Consider the following 27,985-nt stretch of genomic DNA (forward strand, 5'->3'; position numbering starts at 1 on the left):
AATTCAAGCCCATTAAAATAATGGAAACTTTATTTGCATGAAAAACTTGTTTACAATCATTAATAAATGAAGAATGAACCATTTGCATTTTCCTATTTCATGACACTTATGAAAAATGTATTAAATAAATATTTGTGAACAGCTTAAGGTAAGGCAAAATTTAAGATAAAGCCCCTGTCCATTGTTCACAATTTTTGAACATGGCTCACGCTGCAAACAAGTGAAAAAATTCACTAAAGAACTTGAACAAGATGTTACGTGGGTCATTGAATCACGTCCTCAATCCAAAAACCCAAGAGTAAGTAGTTTTGTGCTCAACCATATACAATAACTTCAAAAGGGTCAATCTATTCAGAGCAAAACTATGTACAGTTAATACCTTTGATAGAAGCACTTTGTTAGTATTGTGCAATACATTTATAAAAAATGGCTTCAAATTCCATTTCTCAACCATTTGTAAAGTGCTGCTATCAATTCCCACTCTGCTTTCCTGACCCTGTGCCACGACAGCGTGGCCGGGGCCGCGGAGCGGGGCCAGGCCAGCTCACGAGTCACCAACGTCACAAACCTACTGGTAAACACAGACACGAACGTCACCGAGCCCAGCGCCGGAGCTGCGCCCCTCCCAGAGCAACCAGGCCTCCCTTGGGGCCGTGCCAGGGCCCTGCCGCAATATCCTAAACACCGGAACACAATGAGAAACTGGCGTTGCAGTGTGGGATGAGCTGAGAACAGTCACTGTGGGGAGCATGCTTGTGGGGGGCGGCGCGATCAGAGCGGGGGGTTCTGGCCCTCGGCCTCCAGCTCGCTGCTGCTGGGGGCGGGGTGCATGGGCAGGATGTCCAGCTCGTCCACCTGCGGCGTGGGGTGCATCACCACCAGCTGGTCCTGCGGGATGTCCGCTGCCGCCGCCGCCAGGTTGGTGATGGATTTGCTCTTCACGCACTGGAAGTCGACGTGCCGGCTCTTGCCTTCCTCCTTCTCCCACGACATGCGGATGAACGGCCTCTGCACATAGTTGTAGATCACCTCCGGCCGCCCGCCCGGCCGCTTCTTCACCTTCTCCTTGTACGTGGGGTACCCTGGAAAAAGAGGAGCACAGCCCCATCAGCGCCGACTGTACAGAGCACAGCCCCATCAGCACCGACTGTACAGAGCACAGCCCCATCAGTGCTGACTGTACAGGGCACAGCCCCATCAGTGCTGCTGTACAGAGCACAGCCCCATCACACTGACTGTACAGGGCACAGCCCCATCACACTGACTGTACAGGGCACAGCCCCATCAGCAATGCTGTAACAGAGCACAGCCCCATCACACTGACTGTACAGGGCACAGCCCCATCAGTGCTGCTGTACAGAGCACAGCCCCATCACACTGACTGTACAGGGCACAGCCCCATCACACTGACTGTACAGGGCACAGCCCCATCAGCGCTGACTGTACAGGGCACAGCCCCATCAGCGCCGACTGTACAGGGCACAGCCCCATCAGCGCCGACTGTACAGAGCACAGCCCCATCAGCGCTGACTGTACAGGGCACAGCCCCATCAGCGCCGACTGTACAGGGCACAGCCCCATCAGCAATGCTGTACAGGGCACAGCCCCATCACACTGACTGTACAGAGCACAGCCCCATCACACTGACTGTACAGGGCACAGCCCCATCACACTGACTGTACAGGGCACAGCCCCATCAGCAATGCTGTACAGGGCACAGCCCCATCAGCGCTGACTGTACAGGGCACAGCCCCATCAGCAATGCTGTAACAGAGCACAGCCCCATCAGCGCTGACTGTACAGGGCACAGCCCCATCAGCAATGCTGTAACAGAGCACAGCCCCATCAGCGCTGACTGTACAGGGCACAGCCCCATCAGCAATGCTGTACAGGGCACAGCCCCATCAGCGCTGACTGTACAGGGCACAGCCCCATCAGCGCCGACTGTACAGGGCACAGCCCCATCAGCAATGCTGTACAGGGCACAGCCCCATCAGCGCCGACTGTACAGGGCACAGCCCCATCAGCAATGCTGTACAGGGCACAGCCCCATCAGCGCTGACTGTACAGGGCACAGCCCCATCAGCACTGACTGTACAGAGCACAGCCCCATCAGCAATGCTGTAACAGAGCACAGCCCCATCACACTGACTGTACAGGGCACAGCCCCATCACACTGACTGTACAGGGCACAGCCCCATCAGCAATGCTGTAACAGAGCACAGCCCCATCACACTGACTGTACACAGCACAGCCCCATCAGCGCTGCCAGTGCAAAAGATCTTGCTGCATTTAAGTCACCTCTCCCCCAACAATAATGTCCATTTTACACATTACTACAGGGCACCAGCATCACAGTGTGGTGCCACAGCTGTTTCTTGTCAAAGTAAGAAATGCCAGCAGAAATAATGTGCTATTAGCATTACAGGCAGGGCCAGTTCTTGTTTAGCTAAAAGGCTCCCACCTTGTTCAGCTGAAATTAGTTATTTTAGAGCTCACCAGTTAAAAGCATTTGCTTTTTCTTGGCAAATTACAAACGTAACTATGACAACTTGGTGAGTGAATGATAGAAATCCTGCTAATTATAAAGGCTGGATTCTAAATTATCTGGGTCAACAATCAGAAGAAAAATGTAATGCAAAGAAGCCTAGTTCTTATGATAAAAATCAGATTACTCAGTGAGATTTTACAGAGCAGCCTCCTAACTTACATGATGTTTATTTCAGATCAGTATTTCTTTGTATTTCACTGATCCTCTGCATACCTTTGTACTTCCTGAAAGAAAACGTTTGCCTGCCACTTAGCACATTTTTCATTTCACACCCTGGGAAAGGATACCAGGCCAAGAACACAATATCCAAAGTTTACAAATGCAGTGTTACTCAGACACAGCACTGAGATTTTGTGTGGGCAAAAGGCATGAGATGCAAGTCCTGCAGGCAGTAGAAAGGCAGACACAACTTGGGCACCAGTCTGGAGCCCATCATCAGGTTTTCTAGCTCAGTACCATGCCCTTCTTGCCATTCTGTCACCAAGCCTCGGCAGGAAAGACAACACCAACCCCTTGCTTTTCCAGCTACAGAGAAAGCTATAAAGCAGAGAAGTGCAGCAGACCCTGAAGGAGAGTACCAGCAACGCTTCCCTTACCTTCGATGCCCAGTCGGATCTTCTTGAGCCCCCTTTCCTTCAGAACTGATTTGGCCACATCTCTATTTTCAATGTACTTGAAGAATCTATACAATTTCGTGCTGTAAATAACTAAAAATACATTTTCATGAGAAAAAAAATCCCTGTATTCAAGTATTAACCCTTCTAGCCTTGAAACACATAAGTTTATCTTTTCCAGTGTTTTGCTTTACTCCAGTATTTCTACTTCAGAAGAGGGGGAGGAACTCAAGAGAAAAACAGCTGAAGACACTGGGGAATGGGTTGGGTCCACATCTTGCAGGGACATACAGTCCATTTACAGGTGCTTAAATTCACCATCCACACAACTGTAACACTCCAAAAATAGTAACACTTCTTTTTTTCCTCAAAAAAGCCTCTAGTTGTTCTCCCACAGTCAACATGACTCCTACCCACTTCTCTCCTCAAGCTCTTCCTGAAGAAGTATTTTCTTCCCCCTCACTGGTTGACAATACCTTAATAATAAAAATTAGCTTTTCTTTTTAATTATATTTGAACATAACAAGCAACATATGCTTCTGTGAAACAAAATATTAGGCAGGACTAACCGAACTAAGAGCTTTATTTCTGTACAACAACTTTAAATCAGCACATTCACTGCTACCTCTGCCACAGCGTGGCCTGGTGAGAACAATGAGGATAAACTTACTTTGTGAATATTCCTCTCCCATTTGGGGGGGATACTCTTCATCCCAGTCAACAACATCATCATCTGTCAGCACAACGATGTGGCACTCCCTCTCCCCACTTTGGGCACTGGCTACCATTAATGGGAGAATCATTTCTTCCAGGTAAAACTCAAATTGCTTGCGAGCACCGTCATTTGACAATTCATGCATGAGAGCACCTAGAAGAAAATATTAAGCACAGGCACATTTGAGAGCTTGGTAAAGAGATGAAGGCAGCAATAAGAAAGAGTAGATCTGTTTATCTTGTAGTATTACTGCAGACAGGTGTAAAGACACTTGGTCTATAAGCTTATGTAAGTTCAGACCTTGTTTGAATATTGACCAGCCTGTCCTGCAGATATTAACATAGTGTTGGGCAGACAAATGAGTGACTTTTGAGACCTCCTTGATGTTTTACTACTGCTAAACATTTGGTAATTGTGCAAGGCTGCTCTTGATTTTCCTAAAAGAAACATCATTTACACCAGTTGCTGAGAGAGCAGGGCATACAACCCACGTTTCATAAGCAGCAGCTTAAAACCAAAGCTTCTCAAAGCCCTCGTGGCAGGAGCTGCTAAATCCCTGTAAGGACAGAGCTCGGGCAGGGTGGGTGGCCCTGCTGGGGAAGGCACAGGTGTCCTGCACAGCATTCCCAGCAGGAATGTCACAGCCTGGCCCTGCACTGCACACACAGGGAGAGCACAGCACAGGCACAGACCAAAGCTTGGGCTGTGCTCAGTGGAAGGAGCTGGAGAGAAGGGCACGTGCTGGGAACCCTGGAGCAGCCCACTCCACCAGCAAAGCTGTGCTACTGCCACCAGGGAGACAGCCTCATTCTCCTAAGCAAGGAGCTGAAAAAATTATCCTCCCTGTCCTCTGCAAAAAAAGATACCACTGAACGTTACTGTATCTGTACTGCAAATGCAATCATAGAGCTAAGTATTCCACAGGGGGACCACAGCACAGAACTGGATGCTGAAATATCTGACATTATTTTTCAAAGAACAGAAAGCCAATGGTTTCAGGGCTTTATTACATAAGAGATAAAAAGGGATGGATTTTATTCACGTAGTGCCAGCCATCTTCTTTATCTTACTAAAGGACATGATTTAGAATTAACACACGCACACTCAGGTCAATTTGTGTAGTTCCAACTATTTTAATAAACTCTGTACTTACTCAGATCTCTGCATTTTATAGTACTATACTCAAAGGAGATACAGAGATAGTCACATGCTTCTCTCAGCTCAGGAATAGATATCCCATCAGGACAGCGTATCACCCCAGTCTTGTAGTAATCCTGCAGGATGCACCGAGAAAAAACACAGTGAAACACTGAGAAAGATCCACCAACAGAAGCACTTCAATTCATTCATGATACCTTCTGCACAAAGAAAGGCCCCAAAATGTAGGACAGCAACAAACGTTAAACTTTGTGAATCTTCCTGTCCTCAAATTTATCCTTTTTCAGAGCTGCATTCAGAGCAGTGAGTTCTGGTTAAAACTGTTTTTAAGTGACAACTACTAATACTGATAATTTTGCTGCCTTTTATCCATACTTCACAGAGCTCTTCCCATTCCAAGTCTGCTGACAAAGCAACCCAGCAGCTCTCTACTTCCTTGTGTGGATATTAAATAAGGGGCCATTTCCATCTCAGACTGAAGTTTGCTTTACTCCTGTTGGCTGTGGGAAGTTCACTTCCAGTAGTCTGTTTCACCTAATTTCAGCTCTAGAAGGGAAAAATATACCTGAATTTGGTGAACTAAATGCACAGGAAAAGGTGAACTGATTGCTGGCAGCAGCAATTTTTGATTTCTTTCATGTGTACTTTCTCCCTCCCTGACTGTCACATGTTCATGTCTAGGAAAAGTGGGTTCACAGCAAGCATTTTCCCCTCTCTACTACACAATATGAGCAGTATCTCTGCCACCCCCAAAAGCTGGATAAGCGAATTGGGTTAAACCAAGAAGTCTTACTTCTTAACAGTGCTTGTCCTAACAGTATTTGCCCCTAAAAACTCACCAGAATAGCACGAAACACAGTGGAACCAATTCCTTCAGCAACTTCATATTCTCCTTTTTCATTGGGCCGTGTAAAGTTGTGTTCTCTGCCTGATCCAAACATCCTGCTCAAGAATGAAAGTAATTTGGGTTAGAATTCCTTACTACTTTTTGTTTGTTTGTTTGTAAATAAGAAAAATAAAATGCAAGGAATTGTACAAAAACTACAGGGGAAAAGCAGTGCATTCTGTTCAGCTGGGATTATGTTTTTCACCTCATGATCTGACATGTCTTTTCTGACCACTCTTCAAGAAATAATATTTAGAAAAAGGCAGTCTAACAGGATACAGGCTTAAGGCAAATAATATGTTATTATAGTTACTTTTACCTCCTGTTCCTGCTTAGTGTCCTGCAGACTGACATTGAGGGAAAGTGGGCTTATAAATAACCTGCATGTTAGAGCAGTAATTCCATATCTTTATTAACCTACTTTTCAATTAGCAGAGGATAAAATAAGCTTGTTCCTTGAACCAGTCCCAAAGGGAGAATAACTCGGCATCACACATGCACAAAAAAATCCAGTGCATTACAGCACCACTTACTCTGAGGCTGGGCATGGAAAAGGAAACTATTTCATTGCTTTTTTTCAGCTGATACACTTTCAGTCTGCCTGGATATTTACATGTGCGCATGTATTGTATTATATATATACAAGCGCTTTATATACAATTACTTAATTCTATTGATTCTTATTTCCATTTATTTCCTTTGACAGTTTAGACAGAGAAGCATTTCTTGCCTCCTCTGTGACTCACCCAACTTTTCACAAAATAGGGATCCAAGGTACTATTTATCTCACACTGTGGTGATTTAAACAGAGCAAAAATTGTTTAATCACATTTATTACCTGTACCGTGGCAAAGAGATTTATATACATGTATTTTAAATATGATTACATCCTTATGTGCTGAGAGATAGCTGTATTTTAATGAAAAAGCCAAATCCAAAACAACACAGACAAATCATTCTTTCCTTTCTTGATGCAAGATTTTAAGTGGTGCCCTCTGCATTTGGACAAGGCAAAACCAACCAGAATTTGAGCAAGTCAAGAACTGAATCTTTTCCCACCAAGCAAATGTTAAATATGTTGCTCATAATAGTTTCTACAGAAAACATTACACACATATTGTGCACTTGCATTCAAGTGTTGATCATTTTGAGCATTCAGCCTCTCTGCTGAGGAGAGGCTGTTATACTGATTATTTGACATTTCAGAAGATAAATGGGCTGAGCTTGAACATTGTCAGGGCAGGCTCACTAAGCAAAATAAACTCCTTCAAGATTTTCCTCCTTGCTGTTTTGTCTACACTCACTATGCCACTTTGTTTTACGAAGCACCTAACTTTAAAAATTAGGAAGAATGAGGCAGATGCAACACAGAAGCCATGCCCAGGAAGACAGAAAGAAATGGGAACATCATGAAATGGTAATTTATTTATCAGCTGTCATCTCTAGGTAACAGACATCTCTTGGCTTCCCTGCCAAAACCAGAGAACTTGCATTTGATTTTTACTTAAAGACATTTGCAAACTGGTAATATTAAACATTAGCAAGATCAACTGCAGTAATATGAGTCCAACAGCTGTTTAAACAGTTTAAATATCCATAAAGGATTTATGGCTCTCTATAGCAGTTGGGAACTAAGGAAAAAAAAAACAAACCAAGAAAGATACAAACCTGCCCAACATTGTGTTAGGTTGTGCAGTGAAGATGGAAGGATCTACAACAAATCTGGTGTTGTCCACGATGAGCGTTACTCGCTCGGAAGTTCTGACATTCCGAGCTCCCTCTTTGCCATTTTCATACACAAACACCATTTCCCCACCAGCCTTGCAGCTGCCATCTGAGCTGGACTGGCTGCTGTTCCTGCTGCTGGTGCCCATGCTGACAACAGAGCCATTGGGGGATGTCTTCTGGGGCCGGGGGCTGCTGGGCCGAGATGAACTGTGATCCTTCTCCCGGTCTTTAGTGATGATGAGGTAGAAGGAGAAAAAGCAGAAAATGAAATTAGAGATTTATGCGAGTTCTACGTAGTTTGAGTCTTTCTAGGCACAAAACATATGAATTACAGAAGTACAAATTATTTTGGTTAAATTATTCTGGTTAAAAAAACCTTCAAAAATAACTGCCCATTTATGAGATTCTGAAGTTTGTATCGCCTAGACATCAAATCCACCTCACCTTCCCCAAAAGTCTTTACAAAGAAAATTTACTACTCAAGCACTGAAAAAGGAACTCAATGCAGAAGCTATTGCATCACAGCTGGTGCTACATCTCAAAGAAACAAACGAGGTTTTGCCACTTAAAAAAATCCCTATTTCCTCTATTTCTAAATACCTAAACCCTACACAGTAAAGGGGAAGTATTCAGTCAATTATCTTCTAAAAATCAGACTGTTCTTGTGATTTGAACTAAATAAGAGGAATGTAGGAATACACACTGCAGACTGAAAAAAAAAAAAGTTACAGCCTATCAAAGAAGAGTATGCCCAGCCCAGGGCACACGTAAGAAATCTGTCTGTTGTGCCATCAACAAATAACACTTTTTATTGCATTCCTTTAACAAAATAGTACCCAAACTTAGAGAATTTTAATCCTGAAATGGCAGAGATCTGCACACACCAGAATGATACTGTCTTGTTGGTGAAGTGACATTCCTGATGCACGGAGTGAGCTGAGATTCTGCTCTTTCGTGGGATGAGTCACGGGATCTGTCACTGGATCTGCGCCTGTCCCTTGATCTCTCGTGTCCACCACTGGCACCATGCAGGCTCATCTTGGTGTAGTCTACTCCTTTAGCAACACGGGATGAGGTGCTGAAAACAGAAATAAGTGACACATTCAGCATTTCAAAATTTCAGAGACGTTACACACCGAAATTTTCAAGGCATTCACACTCCGTGGACATGTTTCCACGATTAGGATTATCCAGCTCCATTTTCTCTGTTTTACTCATGTTTGTATTTACAATTACTTGGAATATTAAGCAGACAGCAGGAATTACCTGTTTGCTGCTGTGTGATTTACAGAGACAGCACCTGGTCAGGAGAACCTTCCTGTGAAGATGCATTCACACAAATCTCTTCCAGAACAGGTAGGTCAAATACAAACGAGCATTTTGTTTTGATTCTTACTGTTAAATTAAATGTTCTAATTAAATGATGAAATTAGAAGTTAGGCGTCATTTTTTTTTCCAGTGGAACCTATTTTGACAAAACCTTCTCAGACCACAGGCTGACTTTACACTCTTCCTGCAACTTGCCCTTTGCAAAGGTAGTCAGTCTTAAATGAGGGGATACATCAAGACACGCCAGCCAAGAGTTTGCTTCTGCACATTCTGTTTTAAATTTTCACTTATCCTTAAAAAGAACAATAGCAAGCCACCACAACCCAGGCAGCAAACATGAACTATACTATCAAAGCCATGACCTACCAGACTGTCAAAATCAAGTAGGATGTTTGTTCCAAACTAGCACATTTAATATAATAGTTAAAGATGTTTTAGACTGTGATTGTTACATTACTCAGTTTAAGTTATCAATTACATCTTGCAATTACTAAAACTAGTCAGTTTTGAGACCCACAACTCTCAGAAGCTATCCAAAAATTAAAAATCAGCTATCGTCGTATTGTAACAGCTATCGCTGAATTTACCAAAAATCCTTATATCTTCTATTTATACTCTTTTAAAGAGACAAATTTATGTCTGGACAGCACAGACATGTCTGTGTCCTTGCACCCCACCACAATTCCTAAAGCAGTTCCTTTGCTGTTTACCGTTCATGTGTGGGCATGACAACACTCCTAACTTATGGGTTTAACTGAAGAAATTGCCAAAGCCTCAGGTAGTGGATAACTCAGACAGAGGCCTGCACAGCCATAAGGTCTGACAGACAAAGCAGAGTCATGATTTCCCAGAGGAACGTCAATGCCCCACTTGCTTGCAGCCTGCAGATCCCATAACTCCTACCAAGAGACCTGAAATCATGACTGCAGAATTGCTTTAGGAGAACACACAGAGGTAAGAGTGCTGGCCAAAGACAAGCACAACAAATATAAAAGCATTCACTGGACAAGCAGATTGAGCAGTGTCCTCTTTTTAGGTTGCTTAGAAGTAATGACCAAAAAAAAAAAAAAATCAAGGCTTTCCATTAGCATGAGATGCTGCAGTTTCAGGTTTCAGTGATTGATAAGAAGAGAAGCTTTACTGAGAACAAAAAGGCTGTGACAGATGAGTGTTTAGCACAAGGCAAGCAGTCAGAAATGTACCTCTCACTAAGGCACGGGAGCTTCTCCCCGCCTGAACGAGGGCAGGATCTCCTGTCGACAAAGCACAAGTTTGGTGCAGAGGGAATCTGCTGCAATCCTGTTCCCTGCCAAGCTTAAAATATGCTTCAGTAAGAAATGCATCTTTGGGATGTGGAGTCAGCCAAAGGTCTATTGAATAAGGGAAAAGAACTGCAAGCCTTGCTTGTGGATGAAAACACTCAGATTTACAGTCCAAGAATAATGATCCAAGCACTTCCATTAAAAGGAAATTTCCTGAGGACTTCCAATGCAGTTCTGAAGGTATTAAAATTTAAAACATTTCAGCATGACTAACACATCTCCTTACTTCTTATAGCTCTCTATTAGAGAAAGGTAAATTCTTTATTTTCAAAGTGAAATGTGCAAAAATTTGCAAGAGTGAGATCTGCAAACCTCCAAAAATCAGCAATTTAGGAGAACCTTTGCACCTTTCCTTTTGAGACAGATACATACATACATAATATAACTATTCTAATAAATACAAAATACGCCCATCAATTATTAGAAACATGGCTCACAGTCTCAAATTCAAGACCAAAGTCTAGGCCCAGTTTAAACAGAACAATATTCATTACTACTACAGCTAAACTTCCAAAAAATGGTGATTTTTTTTTTTTTAAAAAGAAGCATTTATATTTGCATGCTATGGTACAATCAAAAGGGGGTGTGTATGTGTGGAGTACTCAAACACCTACGTAGCAGTCTGGTGACAAAACATCTCTGCAAATCCCAATAAAGCCTCATGTGATCAGGCCTCTGTTGAAGCACAGCTTTGATCCTGGACCTGATAACATTTCCAGCCATGCTGTGAGAAAACAGAGTTTTGCAGGTGTCACATTTTATAGTATCAAAATGCATGACTCACTGTTTCTCAGAAACTGAAGAGCTCTATTTGCTTTAAATAAGGGAAACACGCTAGAAAATGAAACTGAACCGCTGTAATGGGATGCAGGCTTATCACGTATTTTGGCAGAGCAAACACGAATTCCCCTTTAACAGAGAAGGCAATTAAAATGTGATTCTTAATCCAGAAAACCATCTAAAGGCATATTACCCTCCAAGCAGTGATTCAGAGCTGCCAGTGAAGCAGGGCAAGCCCTAGTTAATAATCTCTTTCCGAGGAGCTGATAAGAACAGGTGGTACAGGAAGCGACACTGACTCAGCTGCCACCTCGCTCCCTCCAGAGCCGTGCCCCAAGGAAGGGCCGTGTCAGGCACAGCTCTACCTCCCTGAACGGCACTGGGGCTACTTCTGCTTTGCTGCCAGCCAGCCTGGAGGAGAGGGGCAGAGCTCAGGGATTATCTGTCCTGCTCCTGCCGCCAGCCACAGCCATCCTGGCAGAGCCTGGGCCATCAGTTCGGCTCAGCACACCACACCGGGAGAGGCAGAGGCTTCCAGCTGGAGGAGGACACAATCCCTGAACAGTAAATCAACTGCTTCTGAAACACACAGATCAGTAAATAATTTCAAAGGGCTGTTTAAATTGCAGCTGGCCACAGCACTCATTTCTTGCTTCTGTGTTGTACTTTTCTCCTTTAATGTACAGATTAATGCTAACTGTGAGACTGACGCATCATCTATTAGCCACAAGATGCAAGCCAAAATTGCAAGATTTTTGAGAATTGAAGCAGTTTGGCTTGAGAAAACACTGGCTGAATCATGAATCTTCATTCATCTTAGTAACAGCCATCTAAAAATGCCAATCTTAAATCTCATCACTGTTGAGTCACAGTTCCCAAAAAGCATTTCTTTGATCTGTTGGATATGTACCTGACAAACGTGAAGTTCCATGTGTTCAATAGCATGAACATTTAAGTGCTACCCTTTAAAAGCAACTTCGCTCTACGATGAACAAGAAAACTAATTTGAGTTTAAATCTGAACAAAGAGAAAATACAGAGGTGGAGCTTAGCATGTCAGAAGAGACAGACATCAGCTTTACACTATGATACTTGACTAGCAAAGTTGTGTCCCTGAGCTGCTCTATTGTTAGTCTGAAAAAGGAGCTCATTTGTGGCCAGTATATATGAAAGAAGACCTGTGACTTTCATTTTCCTGTGAAGAGGCTTTAGAAGAAGTTGCAAGTGTTCAAAGAAAAAGAAAGACATCAGAACTACCACATAATGTTGATTTATTTGACAGAAGCACTTGGTCACATCCTCTTTTCCCCCTCTAAAAAAAGCCAGTGTGGCCAGGAGGTTGTTTCTGCAGGGAATGCACAAAACCTTCACTGCACAGCAGCAATGTGAGGCAAGACAAACTGGCATTCACTGGGGAGTTCCACAGCCGTGCTGTTTGCCACTGTTTCCTGCCAATCTACACCAGTTGGACACGGGACTGACCAAAGCAGAGCTTCCCCATTTCAAGAACAGGCCAACAGGAACTCCTGTGGTCCACAGAAGCACCACACAAACCAGACACACCACCAGGACTCCTCCAACAGCAGTGAAACACTGCAAGTTCCAAGTGCCAGGAAGCCACGGCTGCCACACTTTATTCACTTGAAATCTCAGCCACAGCACCCAGTGGAGTTGGCACAGAGCCTTACTTCAAGCCTCCAAGAAAGAGATCTGAAGCTACAATGACCATCTCACCCTGAAAAGAAGTGTTTGCAAAGTCAGATTTCAACTAATTCCTCGACTGGCGACCACCAGCTGCACTCTGGGCTGCGGAAGCCATAAAGCACAGCACTAACTCATAAACAGAATTTTCTCTTGCGTGCTGAATGACACATTACATTTAATTTAATAGCATAAAAGAGGAAAAAGAACAAAGGAAACACCATTTTAAACCTTCATTCCTTCATTCACTAAAGCTGGAAAAAGCCCCATATATGTAAGGTCACCTAGTACCCAAAAGTTTGTAAAACAGAAGAACATCTTGCGTTATCAATTACTTTCCTACAGGGAAAAAAAGAAACAACCCTCCCAACCCCCAAATAAACAAGCCCAAACCAAAACAACCTCATGAATATTCATGTATTTTAGCAATATTCACAAATTCAATACTCACTTTCCCTGGCTCCAAAGGAATATTGGAACATGTGCACTACATCCATTCAAGAACTTTAAGTCAGTCACAGAAACTATTTTCCCCCTCTGACAGAGATCAAGGAAGCTTTGTCAAGGGAACGAGGGTTTCTCTTTAAAAGCAGTTGCCTCATGAAGAAAACCAAAGAAGCTCAAGGTTTTATTTAAGCAAATCTATTTAATATGATGTGAAGGAGGGGGAAAAAAAGTACCAACAAAATGGCAACTTGTCATAGTGGTAATGCTTCCTATTTTTGTAGTTAAGGGAAGAGCTGTTTTTAAAAAATGTAAATGCTCTTCAGTTTAATGATGCTTTAGAGTCATCTGCGGAAGGAGAGCTTCAGTTTGTCTTTATACATAACAACAGATTGCTTTGAATATATTACTAATTATTAAAATAAGTCATTAGACCGAATTAATTCTACTGCCAAAATAATTAGCATGTATTCCAACATAAAAACTCCACGTGCATTCTACTGAATACTGCCAATAAATATGCTTGTTTCATAAAACCAGCTCTTGTCTACACAGAATTATGGTGCTTTACCAACGTACTTATTACTCCCAAACCTGCCCTGAAACCTTAAATAAATGAAAAGGACACAGCAGTGGAAAATTAACCAAGATTTTTACCCCTTCCCCTCATCTATCTTCTAAAAGTTCTATTAACTCTCCTTACAATATAAACTTAGACCCACCGTTTGCTAGAGTGATTCCCATAATCAACACTTGTAGAATCAGGCTATAGAGCTTTATCTAGACACTAAGTTACAGCTGCCTGCTCCGAGGCTTTAGAAGAAATCCCTTCTGCTCATCCTGCCAGGACTTACACAACGACAGCGCTTATGCCCCTCTTCCTCCCCCTCAAGCCTGTTCTTTGTCAGCAGACATTTCAATTGACCTGGGCACACAAAGGACAGTATTTTCCCTTTTCCTCATTCTTCTCCTGAATAATGCCCACACATTATTCCTGTTAACAAATACGCACCTTCCTCTCGCGTCTATCAAGGAGGAAACACAGAAGCAGGGGAACAATTTCGGAATCAGGGCACAAAGGAATTCTGTTCCTTCCAAAAAGGCAGCTTTGAAAGCCAGATCAGCATCCTTTGGCATTACTTGCGAAGTTCGGCATATCTGCTATCTCCATCATTTCCTCGGCAGCTGACGGCAGCCGTCGGCGAGGCTGACTCTCGGGTGCATCCCCTGGGGCTGCGGGCTGAGCGAGCGCAGCTCGCAGCCCCGGCAGTCCTGACTCAGGCAGGCGTGCGGCACGGCTGACGTGTGACCCCGCAGCCATTGGGCCCCGCGCTGGCGGGCGGGGAGCCGGCCCCGCTGCCGCAGCCGCTCCGGGGCCGCCGCCGCCCGGCCTCCGCAAGGCGCACAGCGCCGGACAGCTCAGCGCCACTGCCCCGCACAGCTCAGCGCCACTGCCCCGCACGGCCCCGCCAGCGTCCCGGAAACCCTGCCTGCCCAACGCTGAAAGCCCATTCACCTCAGGCCATCAGCTGGTACAGCTTCTGACAACAGCGCAACCTCCGCTTTTAACTACAAGCACTCCCTTTTCCTGTTTAAGCTTTGCCCTTTTTCCAAGATGAAGCTAGGGAAAATGTACTATTCTTTGTAATAACTTAACCATCGTCAGTATCTAATTATATTAATCAGTATGTTTACCGATCAGAAATCACTGTGCATTTTCACATAAACAGGGCATCAAGGTGAGCCCACCAAGCACAAAAAGTGCTTAATACACGAGTCGGCAAAATTTTCTAAAGATTTTTTGGCGGGAGGATAACTAGGCACTATGAGACAGCTGTATTTAAATGATTCTTTTTAGAATGTCTGCAGGCTGTTTTAAGGAGTCACAATACACTGGAGGAATAGCTTAAAAGTAAGTCCTACAATAAATAACAATCAAGATGTCGTACATGATGCAAGTTGAAGAAATGAGGAGGACTGTTCAGCAAGTAACTGCTGTAATAACGAGGGAAGTCAGTAGGAAAAACAAGAGACTTGTGATTAGAAAGGCAGGAGAACATCGGCATTCCAGGCTGAAGAGTCAGCTCTTTCCACGTGGAAGGAAAATCTCTGCTTATACAATTTCAATTACCCGAACCACTGAATTTTCTCCTGGTTTTCGGGGTTTGTGATGGTTCACACAAACACCCTCTCCTTGCCCCAGGGGAAGAATAACCATCCATCTGCCTTGTAAACCATTTTTCCCCTTCAGTATAAGCCAGGGAAGACATGGCTATAATAAGCTGAATGACAAGCATGCTGGAAAAACCTCTCTCAGGCATTTTTTGCCTCTAATAGAACAGTCCCTCAGCAGCAAGAGAAAGTGCCCTGGTTCCCTAAATGGGGTCTCTTTTCCACAGCAGAATCAGGATGCGTTTTCTTCTTTACTCCTACATCAGATAGAAACAGCATGCCATGGATGGATTGGTTCCCAAATCCCACAAAACCACCCCTCAGGACAGGACAATCACCCATCAAAATCTTAAAGAGACACAGTCCAGAAACCACACTACTTGGGGCTCCCTGTAAGGAAGCCCTCAGAAAGAATCCTCACTGCTTAATTTGGGGGCTGCCACAGCCTCTTCCTTCAGCTCGAAGCAGAAACTCTGTCAACACTTTCCACCCTCAAAATTCTTTAATATTCACATAATTCTGGTCTTCAGTGGGTTCTCTCAACCATGAGTAATGTACTTCTTAGTAATGCAGTTCCATTTCAGGAAAGGATCTCATGAGTGGAATGTTCAGTTGCCAAAGGGATTTCTTAAAGCAGCAAGGACTTAACCTTTAGGAGGGAACACATTCACACCTTATGACTTCTATCCAGCTACCTAAACACAAGACCTTCCTAAAAGAAAGCTGGTTGCCTTCATTTATATACCGATTTCTGCTCCATTTTCAACATGGATGTTGAATAAAAATCAAACTAAGAAACTCAGAGTAATATTGTTGTCCTTAGAATTGGAAAGGATCTCCATTTATTAAAAAGAGCTTCAGAAGTTCAGATTCAAAAGAGCTGGGACCAAACACAAACTCTGTGTACCCATTAATCTCTGAGAATGGAAACTGTAAAGATACAAACAACGAAGAAAAAAGTTGTCCATCAAAAAACTCTAGTTCTGAGCATAATCATCTCTAAAGTGATTATGCCAAAAGTCCACCACAAATAACATGTGACAACATTTGGGAAAGGCAATTTGGATGCTGAAAAAGTTCAGGAGGATTTAGTGCATGGTTTTGCCCTGGAAGTTGCTACATTTCCTTTCTCAGCAGTGTCAGTAAGGTCAGTAAGCAGTGTCATTGCAGACACAAAGGATGTAAAAAAGGAAATAAAAACCCCAGTCCCCACAAGATCACCATACATTTGGTACCTTACAAAAGATTAACAGATTGGTGTTTTTGAGAGTTATCACTGAGTGCAGCCCATTTTTCTGGATTCCAGGACCAGCTCTTCCCAGCCCATCTCAGTTTCTCCTCAGGGCTTTCCATCCTGCTGCCTACAAAGCCCAGATGAGGACATTTTGATCTGCCAGTGCCAGGCTGAAATTAGGAGCAGCAATGTTTGCAGTGAACTGAAAGCAAGTGATGCACAGCATGACCTGAGCCCATGGAAAATCAGGCCTCATTATATTCATGCCATGCCTTGTACAGGCCTGTCCCATGCTGCAAAACGTTCAACTGCAGAGATCACAGGAAGAGAAATAAAACCTGTCCCACAGTGGAAAACAGAGTACACATTTTGATACCCTTCCACAGATGAGAAAGGGACTCTTCTGGGGACGCTTCATCTACTTTACAAAATGCTGAGACACGTGGCAAACTTCCATTCACAACCCATGAATGAATCCTCCCAGTCAGCAAAAATATTGGGAGGGGGGAAATCCCAGCATTTAGCATCTGCATAGTAACTTCTCATCTATGGACAAGATGGAAAAAGCAACTGAAAATTTTCTAAGATCCAAGAGTCAAAGAGTCAAGAATCAAAGCAGAGCCACACTTTGTTCATAAATGCAGTAGTGCAGGCAAGACTTTGCATCTAATAATATCTAATCAGAATGAACAAGTAACAAATTGTCAAAAGGGACTAAAACAGAAGGAGATTTAGAAAATTAAATCCAGGACAAATCTTACGGAAGAGGCAAATTTAAGACAAAAGTTTTTCACTACAACTCTAGAAAAAGCACTCAGTGCAAGAGAATCAAAGTCTTCCAACAACAAAAACTCCAACACTATAGAGAAATTACATGTGGGAAACTAATAGCTGATGAAAAAATTAATAAAAAGTACGGAACAGCAACACCTAAGAATGAAAATATGAATTCAGAGGCCATTTATTCAAACCTTCACCACTGTTAATTCAACATATGGCTCCAGAACATTTTCTTCCATCTTATTCAGGTATTTAAATAAAAAGCATCTGCAATCTTCTGTAATAGCATAGACAAACAAGACTGTTTTTAAGATTATTTAGTCATCTTTAACACCATATAAATTCATCCTGACAGGCTCTGCAGATTTATACCAGGGATCATATGCATTATATTTTTAGTCCTTCTTTTCCACATCTCTCCCTTCTGAGTTTACCATTGCATTGCCCATCTCAGAACAAGTAAGAAACAGGAGGAGGGAGAACAACAGCACGACTTGGCAGGTTTATAAAACTGGACACTCACCAAATCAGAGAGAAAAGGATACAATGCTGACCTGTACGAGGGTTCAGTCCATTCCCCTTTGGACAGCTCTGCCCCATGTCCTCGGCCCCAAACAGACCCATGACCTTCCCTGCTGCCACACAAGCCCTACACACAGGGCTGCTCACAGCCCTAGATTATGTTTTCTATGAGTCAAGAAAATTATCTAAGCTATTTTAAGAATGTTAAGGCTGGAGGATTAAACACTCCAAAGCACCAAGAAGTGACAAGCTAAGCATCTATCTCCTGTATTACTCCCTTGTTGAGATTATTTATTACAAAGCTCTTATTTCACCATTATGTTTTTCAAACCAGAAGTATTCTCTTCTTGATGATAACAAGGTGTATTTTGAGTAACACAAACAAGACTGGAGTACTCAAACCTTTTAATGTAACAATTCTAGTTATTACAACTTACGCTTCCAAATGCATTTTTCCCCCTCACACTGTGTATTTCACATAGACTTTCACTTGTCTGGAGGAAAAAGGGTCAATTAAGTCAGAAACTACTGTAATATGTCTATATTCAGCCACACAAAATCCAATTGTTTTGTTCAGGCTTTTGAATAAAGCACACCATTTTCCAATAACTAGATCCTCTGAAGTAATCAAGTATCTCAAAGGAATAAGGTAACAAAATACTTATCCTTATTTATCCCTTATTCTATTATGACCTCCAACTATTATTTAGAATGTCATTCTCAAAGATTTCCAAAAACACTTTATTTGGGGAAAAAATTAAAATGATCAGATGTAGCTTGAGTGTAATATCCCTAGCATACACATTAAGTTTCCATAAAAATGCTGTTCAGCATTGGAAACAAATTGTGTTTTGCCAGAAATACGTCCAATAGCTGCAATTATCTTTGAGGCATAGATTTCCTACCTTTTGATGTGTGACCCTTGAAATCAGATTGCATGAAACGATCAACAGCAGCTTTTCTGAAAAGCACAGGCCATGGGAGTCCTTGAGTTAACTCCTATCAGCATCAAATAATCTTTGCAGAAAGCTGCACAGCTTTTTATTGAAACATTTCCCCAAAATAGATAATCCACCCCAGACCACACATGGTCAGACATGTGTCCTGTTCCTCTGGGCTGGATTTACCCAGCTGCAGCTCCAGCTACCACACTTCATTTCAGACTTGTCCACTGACTACAGCTCATCACCATAATTTCTGTGACTGATCAAGAAGCCATTGTTTAACCTTTGGGTTTTCCCTGTCTCAGAAGACACTCAGCAGCTTCTGTACCTCCAGGAAAGACGTTGATTAGAGGCAATTCTGAACTGCTGACACCAGACTTGCAGTAGCTCCACTGCAAACCCTTTTGACCACACGATGCTGCTGGAGACTTGCGTTCCCAGCTCTCCCTGCTGTGGCAGAGCCATGTCCTTGACAGGTGACAAACAAGACCGTGTCCTTGGCAGGAGACAAAGCAGGCCCGTGTCCCCGGCTCCTTGCTGTTAAACCCTGAATTCGGTCACACGCAGAGCACCCGGGTGTCTGCCCGTGTCAGACCTCTCAGAGCGCAGCTGCTAACGAGCCCTTTTCAGTTCTAACAGCCCCATCGGGGCTGCTCTGTCCTGGGTCAGTTTTAGGATTATTCCAGATCGCCGGTGGTGGGAGGCTGGAGCTGAACCCCTGGTCTGGGCTCAGCAGGGAATCACTGCCCAGCCCCACTCCCACACACAGCCCCGTCCTACTCACTGCCTAGGCTGTGCCATGCTCAAATCCTAAAAACGGAGCAGCATCAGCCCTCCCCCAGACACCAGCACCCGAATAAAAACATCAGCTGTACAAAGCTACACTCCACAAACCCGCCGTGACCAGCAGCACCAGCCACCCTCTGCGGCTCTGCTTAACCACTCCATTATTCACAGCACTGGCCTCTCTTTACGTGGGTCTCCCCGTGAGCCTCTTAATTACTGCTGCATTCTTTTGTCCTGCCCTCTTGGATTTCTCACAGGCAGTCAAGAATTAATGGCAGGAAAATAACCCACAGTATTAATTGCCTACAGAACACTTTGGACGACACTCGAGTCTTAGTTTTTCTGCATCCATACAACCAAAATGTGAAATGATTTGCTGGTATTGAATATGCTCCTTAGCTCTTTTCCTATCATCTTGCCAGGAGGAAAGCTTGAATAACTAACAATTTTAGCTCGTTAACAGAGATGTTTCAGTTATATTTAGCACTTCTAAAAGGGCAAAGTACTTAAAAGATACACACTTATTTGGATGCTTAAAAATCTTTCCAGCAATATGTTTCTTCTCATACATTTGCAAGGTGACTAACTGCTTTGCTTAGTCCATTTTTGAACACTGTACGCTGGAAAAACACTAATTAATTTCACCATTTTGACAAACCAAGAAGCATTTAAAAAAAAAAAAACATTCTTACTGTGAGGGATGCAGGCAAAAGCAAGATATGACAAACAGCTTAACAAAGAAAGTGCAACAGAGTGTGATACTGGCATGCAAGCAACTCTTAGTTCTCACCATGGACAAGTTGCACATATTTTAGGGATGTTACTTCTAGCAAGCACCCCCAAAAATTCATATATTTGATCACTCAACCGGTGTTTTGATATGCATACAAGGAATTTAGTGATTTTTGGTTTGGGTTTTTTTTTTCTTTTTTTTTTTAAAGAAAAGGCTTAAAATGCAACCCATGGCAAAACAAATCTAAGCACAGATTAGGGAAGCTGACAAATCAGGTCAGAAAACACCTTTTAAAACAATTAAGAAGCGTTCCTTGTGAGAAGAATTACAACGTTTATGACAGGACTTGCCACAACCAGATACAGTAGCCTTTAGGATGGACTGTCAGTGTAGTTTTTGAGATGCAGTAGATGGGACACAGCACCTACCTTGAATGTTTACAAAGTTTACGTGGTCTATTATGCAATTTCCGATCCCAATTCTCTGGATCACTGGAGTTACTGTCATAAGGATGAGGCCGTCCTGCCATTCCACTGCCAGCTTCCTCACACTACTGCTCTGAAAAGCACACATGCAGCACTCACAACCTACATTAAGAGAGCAGTGTTTACCTTTAAGTAATGCCACACAGGAAAAAAAGTCAGACATGCAGAATTTAGTGTTGTTAGGTTTTGATTTTTTTAAATGCAGATTACAGAGAAATAGGATACACTGAAGCAGAAATTGCAGGACAATAATATTTTACACATTTTGCTGATACCTGCACTAAAAAGAGTGTTTTGTTATAAGAAATATAGTTCGATAAATGCTGGCAGGCAACTCCAATTTTGCAACAATTAAATTCACTGTGTCCAAACAGAAAAGTCACTGGTTATAAAACACAAGACAAACATAACGTGATTTTCTTTCACATGTACAAAGTTAATTCAAAGGAGGATCCCAAGTGGAGAACAGAGACCAACAGTTTTACAATTTGAATGGCTGACCAAGAGGAAAACGGAATTAACATTTATATCTGAGTCCTCAATCCAAAACAGAATCAACAGCAATCCTTAGAAACTCTTGACATGGCCCACTTTCACTGACTTTTGCAGGAAAGTCACAAAAGCTTAATAAAAAGAGATATAATAACTACCCTTGCCTAAGTGGGGTGTGATGTTATGTTCACCTCCCTTCAGAATTCTCTCAGAGATCAAGCCACCCTGTGCCTGTCAGCAGAGACAGCCAATCTCCAGAGACAGGTGTTCAATCATACCTCTAAGTGACACTCGTGGCAACAGAGCTGGATAATTCAGAGCAACCTGGTTACAAAAACGATAAAGCAGCCACAAGTGATCAGCTGATGAGTGCAAAACATCTGAAAAAAAAATTGAATTACAGACAGATAAACCTTCCAAACAACAGGAAGTCTATTATGTTTCTTTACAATTTTAAGGTACATATTGTAGAAACATCATCTCTCTACTTCATCCCACCCCTAACAGACTTGTATTACATTCAGTGAAACATCCTACGTGGAAGTGAGTCCCAAAGCAATTGAGACCTTTTTAAAACAAAGTTATTTCTCAAATTAACTGTCCTTTAAGTCATGGAAAATGGAATAGCTCTCCTGGCAAATTTAGATTCTCATATGGCTAAATTTAGACCCAAAAGTTTTTATTACAGGGGGAAGAAGAGAACAAGCTTCTTAAAAATGTTGGTTGCATCCAAGTTTTGCTTTCGTGTTCAGTTAAACCAAGCAAACAGGTTTAATTCAAAATATACAGTCTCCACCACAGGGTTGGGTCTTTTTCCTGTTACAGTTCCTATAATTATATGCACTTTGCTTGGAAAACTCCTATGCTCAGGTGTGTCCATACAGAGTCAGGAAAAGGAAAAAGCGTTTTATTTAAAATTACAGGAAATATTCAACTTTCTCATTAAAAAAAAAAAAGGAAAAAAAAAAAAAAAAAAAGAGCAAGCCCTGATAAGCATTTCATTGTGTATTACCTGGAAAGTCAGGTTAGCAAAGCACAGTCAGTGTGTGAGGATATTACACAGAGAAGGTTGTAGGATCTACACACATTTATCAGGGGAAACAAGGAGAATCCTACAACCTGTGTCAGAACAGAAAAAACATTATTAAGGAGACAAGCGGAAGGAAGGCTGGTTTCTAAATCCAGGAGCAGTCCTTCCCAGCTGAGGTGCAATACCATGCACACAGGCAGTACAAGAATAAAGACATTTTGTATCCTGAGTTGAAACAAACCGAGTTCATTAGACTGAGCTCTCCAGCCAGGTACACAGGGAGCCTTGCTATTCATGGCAACAACAGCGAGTGCCACACAGAGCCAGGAGCAGCCATGCCCCAGGGACACCACAGCTCCCACCTCTGCTGGGCCCTGCTTCCATCCCAGGCTTTGCCAAAGCACCACACGCTTCTTGACAAGCTGTTGTTTCTTTGCATGAACCCTCTCTTCCCTTCAGAACCATCTAAGAGATTTATAGACACCTCATCCTCTCAGGTACACACCAAAGCAGGTGTCTTAGGACAAAGAGGCACCCAGCACCCAGTTCTGACTCTTGGCATAGAGGCCAAGATTTGAATTTAGCATTTGTACTCAAAAGACGTGCAAAAGCAGCTGTTTTTATGAGAAATGCAGCTGCGAGGCCAATTTAAAGCCACTTCCTTAAATTGTCTCACACTCCCTGCCTTCTTATAAAGAAAATTCAACAGGAAGATGCAAGTCCACACACACTCCAAGGAAAAAGCCTGTTCAGAGCAGGATCAGCTCCTCCATGTGCTTTGCTCCATGCTTAAGCCCTTACAAACAATAGATGCTACAGAAGGACAGAAACAAACAAATGGAACTGCTTCCCATGAACAACAGCCTTCCCTTCTCCCAGCACACAGGGAACCCCAGCAGTGTCACTGCTGAAGTGCCAGGCTGGCACCCAACTCAGGACCAGAGCACAGCTACGAAAAGAAGGGAAACAATCCCAGGTGTCCAAAGCTACATCTTGTGAAACTTCTTGTTTAGTTCCAAGCATATCACAGTATGAACAGTCTTCCCTCCATCCTCCATCTCAACAATTAACACTTCTCTAAAAAACAATTTGCTGTAACACAGTCGATTTTTTCTCCTTAACCACTGCTGATAGCGCTTTTGTGCAGATTATAAATAAATGTACTTCTCAATTTTATTTTAAGTTTTAACAAACCTTTAAGGCTATAAGTAAGGAACTCTTTTGTTTTGCTCTGTTAAAAATAGTTTCTTTTCTCAGTTAGAAAATGCTGTATGAACTCTGTGAAGTAACTAACCAGTCATCTCGATTAATTTTTAAACACTTCTGCAAACACACTCTTTCCTGCAGCAGAAAAGAATGTTTCAGCTCTGGTTTGTTTTTTGGGGTTTCTCCCATGGATTCACACTGCAGGCAATAAACAAAGCACGTTTTGAGGAACATTCTGACACTGTGTTCTGACAAAAACAAAAACAATCCCTCCAAGAGTACCTGGCCCCAAATACTGTTCTAAGCCTTCCACGAAAACAAGGAAGACACCTGAAATGCTGATGAAAAGGCACTGGGAGTACATGAAATAAAGAATCAAATCCCAATACCCTCAGCAGATCACACAACAAAGTGGTTGACATTCTAATTAGCAATTCTCCAGGTGTAAAGAATGATTTCATACCCTTCTAGAGAAAGCAAATACTCCAGAGAATCATCACCGGGAATAATAGGAAATCAGGAAGCAGACTTTAATTTCCAAAGCTTTCAGCACAGACAGCTAGAACACTTCAGATTTGCTAACATCAACTTGAAGGCAGAATCATCACTAATTTATGAAAGTTGTAGGCTACTGAAATACAAAGGAATTGTAAGCACCCACTGCGTTTGAGAAGTTAAAAGTCGATGTGGTAGAGCCACCCCAGACATTGCAAAACACAGTAATTAACGTGTTTACAGCACTACTTAAAGAGCTCATGAAAGGATGTATCACCCACCAATTTGTGATAGATGTTGAACAGATTATTTTAAATAATACTTAAAGGATATTCAGTCCTGTGCCATGACAAAACAGAATGCACAAAAGCTGATGAGCAGATCGAGCAAGATTCAGACAACATCAGGTGCTGGACAGAAGTGGACATGCACTTTTGTGAAATGCAGGACTTGCATTTTTCAAGGCACTGCAGGCCAGCGGGGGGTAGAAAATGCTCTCTGGAAACCTTTCAGGAAAGAAGTACAGCTAATCAGAACCAACATCAATGCATTTCCAGCCAGCCAGTCACACTGTAATTGCTGAGAATACCTGCAGGCTGCAAAAATCTGGAGTCTTACTAAAAAAGATGATTACAATACCCTGCAATTTTGAGGCAGGGGGCCAAGATGTCTTCTGGCCGCCAGTTCATCAGGTAAAACAAAGACCTCCTGCTGAAATGGCTCCTGCTGTCAGTACCGAGGACGACATTCAAATTATTAACACGTAATACTTCAGGCATCTACTCAGCTCTGAGCTTTGGTCAGAAGCATTGCCAAAAGCAGGACAGGTTCCAGAGGTTCCTCTGCCCTAACCTGCTCCCTCAGAGAAGTGCACTGGAAAGGTGAACCAGGATAATCGGGAGGGACAAAACCCGGCATTAGTTGTGACAAAGAAACTCCAAGACTCAGATTAAATATTTAGACTTTCTGCAAGGGGTGACAGTCTGCTGTTCACTGCCTCTAGTCATCAAAGCACAAAAGCAGCAACAACAAAAAGGAACTTCCAAGTCAGATTTACTGGGAATGCAAGCACGGTGACATTACATCCTAATTAAGAAATACAGTTCAAAGGACACATGCTCATAATACAAACACCACATTCCATGGAAATCCATACCTGTCAAGTGAGTTTCTTGCAAACTAGTGCAGACATCAGTCACAATTCAGCCATATAAAACAGCTTTATAAACTATCATCACTGAAATATTATCAAACTGACACTGATTAAAGCACAGTTCAGAGACATCCTTTGCAATACAGGCTCAACATTAACATAGCAGGTCAGGATTAAAGCTCCTGAACTTTATGAGCAAGTAGGGGGAAAAAAAAAATTTAAAAAAAAACCCCTCAGCAGTCACAGGAAGCTGATGGCATTCTCACCTACAGCAGCATAAACAACAGATACCTAGTGACTAGCCTGCAAGCTTTAACTTTGCAATTGCTAAAGGAAAACCATGATAAAACAGCTGTTTGACATGAGAAGCCTAAAAGGCAAGAAGCAGATAACTCCCAGCTCCCCCTCTGTCTCAGGGCTCATTGTGTGAAACCTGCAGAAAGCCCAGTGAACGGGGCAACTTCTCCCTCCACAAGCAGAATCGTGGCTCTGAGTGCAGGGAAAGGAAGCAAACCCAACTCCTGGGCACTGCCACTGGCCCAGCCCTGGTGGCCTCCAGGACACGGAGAGCAGGCAGGCACAGGCCTCCTTCACACCAGGAGGAGAGGAAGGACACCAGAGCAGCACCCACACCTCCTGAAGGAACAAGCAAGGGCTGCACCCATGGCTGTACCCAGCAGTGACAACACATCTCAGTCTTTCACACCTGAAATGAAGTCTAAATTAGCTTTTACACATATTTTAAAGAGATACATACTTTCACTGATAAGCAACAGCACCAGGCCAAGATTTAAGCAAGGTTACTAAAGGAAAGCTGTGCTGAAAGGAACTGGCACAGAACGAGGTTCAGATTTTTGTCTATGAATACAGGACAAAGCAGCCCCAGCCTGAAGCACACACGCTGCAAAAACACACAGTTTATAACAGAGTGACAGAAAACCCAACAGTGATGACATCTGTTACTAATTTAACACACAATGTCATCCACACATCAGCTGTTCACCATTTTCAAATGCAATTGTGCCTAAAAGGAAAAGTGGGCTTCAAGAAGGAATTTAGTGTGGGATGTGAAAGCTGCTTTAGCTTGTTGTCTTTCTTAACCCCCGGGTTCCCTGGCATTAACACACAAACACAAACGTGCAGAAAACACTTCCCAGAGCAGCCTCAAACAGCACCATCTGCACAGAGGGCAACAACGAGCACAGGCAGGATGCACGATGGGGTTTGGAGACAGAAATGGTACAAATCCAGGGGTAACACTCAAAGGCTTTTGGCAATCTGGGGCTCGATAAGAAAAGAAAATAAAATCTCTGTGATGTTTTGCAAGAGACTCAGTCCAAGACACAGAGACCTGCCAACCACAGTACAACAGTTCCTTAACTACAGGGCAATGGATTAAAAAAAAAAGGGGAAAAAATCATCCAGTTCCTTTTGACTGTACTTGTGCTCAAGCTATAGGAATTCCAGGTATCCATGACATCAGATGATGCAGAGACACGTGTTTTAGATCAGAAAAAAGATAACGAGTGTGCACCACCAGGTTATGAACTCTGAATAGTGTGATAATTTGAATTGTTTCTCTGTGACACTGGGTTTCTCTGGCAAGCCTAGGAAGGAAAGAGAGCATCTTCCACGGAAAGGATCAACAAAGCTGAAGGTACAACAGAGCCAAGTACTCTTTAAATGAATCACTGAATTCGATTCGTGAGGAATATCGGCAAAGAGAAGTAAGGAGAACAGTGTCAACAGTCAAAAGGCGACTGAGAAGCCAGATTTTAAGCATGTACTCAAATTTGTGAGAGGCAGCCAACAATAAAGAACAAAAAGACACAAGGCTCAACCACTCCTTTGGACAAAGAGGCCAGACAAGTGACAGGAACAAACCTGGGAGAGGTCTATGATGGAGCTCGATCCAAATTCTGAAAGAAAAGGGTTCTAAAGTGACACATTGGATGGGACTAGAGATAAAGAGGAAAAAGACGCACACACAGTAGCTACAGACAAAAGTGAACATAAAGAAAAAAACTAATGACAGACAACTGCAACAAGTAATTCTACTATGATGGATTTATCATATAAACAGTTGATCTTTTCTGCAAATAAAACACGGTTACATAGAAAAAAAAATTATAGAGATACTGAATTACAGAGATACTGAAAATCGTTTGAGTGGGTAAATGACTGCTCAGGAATTACACGACGCCTGTCAGGCAGCCCTGAGCAACACCACTGTCTCTGTACGGGCCTCACAGCGACTGCAGGTGCTACCACGGAACAATACAAGACGAAAACCAGGAACTTCAGCCGTGCCATGACACAGAGCTGCCGAGGCGCGGGCAGACCTGTCTGCGGGGCTCTGGGGGGTGAGCAGACCGCAGCAGTCGGGGAGCTCCCGGAGCCGCCTCCTCAGGAGACGTTCCTCACTCACCTGGACGCGCTCCGCCGCCACCTGCCCCGCGCGACCCTGGGGGCTCGCACCGGGGGATCTCCGGGGATCCCTCCCAATCCTAAAGGCGCTGCAGCAGGGGAACCGGCGCCGGCCCGGCCGGCGGGAGCCCCGAGACAGCGCGCTGAAGGGTGCCAAGGGCCCGGCAGCCACCCCCGTCCGCCCGCACTCACCGGCTCCGGCGCGCTCGCCGCCCGCCGCCGCTCCGCCAGGCCCGGCTCCGCCGCCACCTCTCGCGAGATCCGCCCCCGCGCAGCGGAGGAGGCGGTGGCAGCGCCCG

The 27,985-nt window shown here is 43.3% G+C and overlaps 1 protein-coding gene across 7 annotated transcripts; it reads right to left on the reverse strand.

The window, feature by feature from the left end:
• Positions 1-12: 12 nt before the first annotated feature.
• BTBD10 (BTB domain containing 10) lies at positions 13-27,950 on the reverse strand. 7 transcript variants are annotated; one of them, XM_066320579.1, is made up of 10 exons: positions 22,388-22,509; positions 21,654-21,755; positions 20,827-20,951; positions 8,537-8,730; positions 7,593-7,878; positions 5,878-5,980; positions 5,034-5,154; positions 3,836-4,033; positions 3,148-3,258; positions 13-1,082 (listed from the first exon to the last, which is right to left on the reverse strand). In XM_066320579.1, the coding sequence occupies exons 3-10, from the start codon at positions 20,925-20,927 to the stop codon at positions 772-774; spliced, it is 1,425 nt and encodes a 474-aa protein (XP_066176676.1). In that variant the 5' UTR covers positions 20,928-20,951; positions 21,654-21,755; positions 22,388-22,509; the 3' UTR covers positions 13-771. The 7 variants fall into 7 exon arrangements, with proteins under 7 accessions (XP_066176676.1, XP_066176675.1, XP_066176677.1 ...); XM_066320578.1 differs by having other exon boundaries at positions 20,827-20,985; XM_066320580.1 differs by lacking the exons at positions 20,827-20,951; positions 21,654-21,755; positions 22,388-22,509 and adding an exon at positions 27,879-27,950.
• Between the last annotated feature and the right edge of the window lie 35 nt (positions 27,951-27,985).

The sequence above is a fragment of the Sylvia atricapilla genome, chromosome 6 (genome assembly GCF_009819655.1).
Source record: "Sylvia atricapilla isolate bSylAtr1 chromosome 6, bSylAtr1.pri, whole genome shotgun sequence".
Taxonomy (NCBI): domain Eukaryota; kingdom Metazoa; phylum Chordata; class Aves; order Passeriformes; family Sylviidae; genus Sylvia; species Sylvia atricapilla.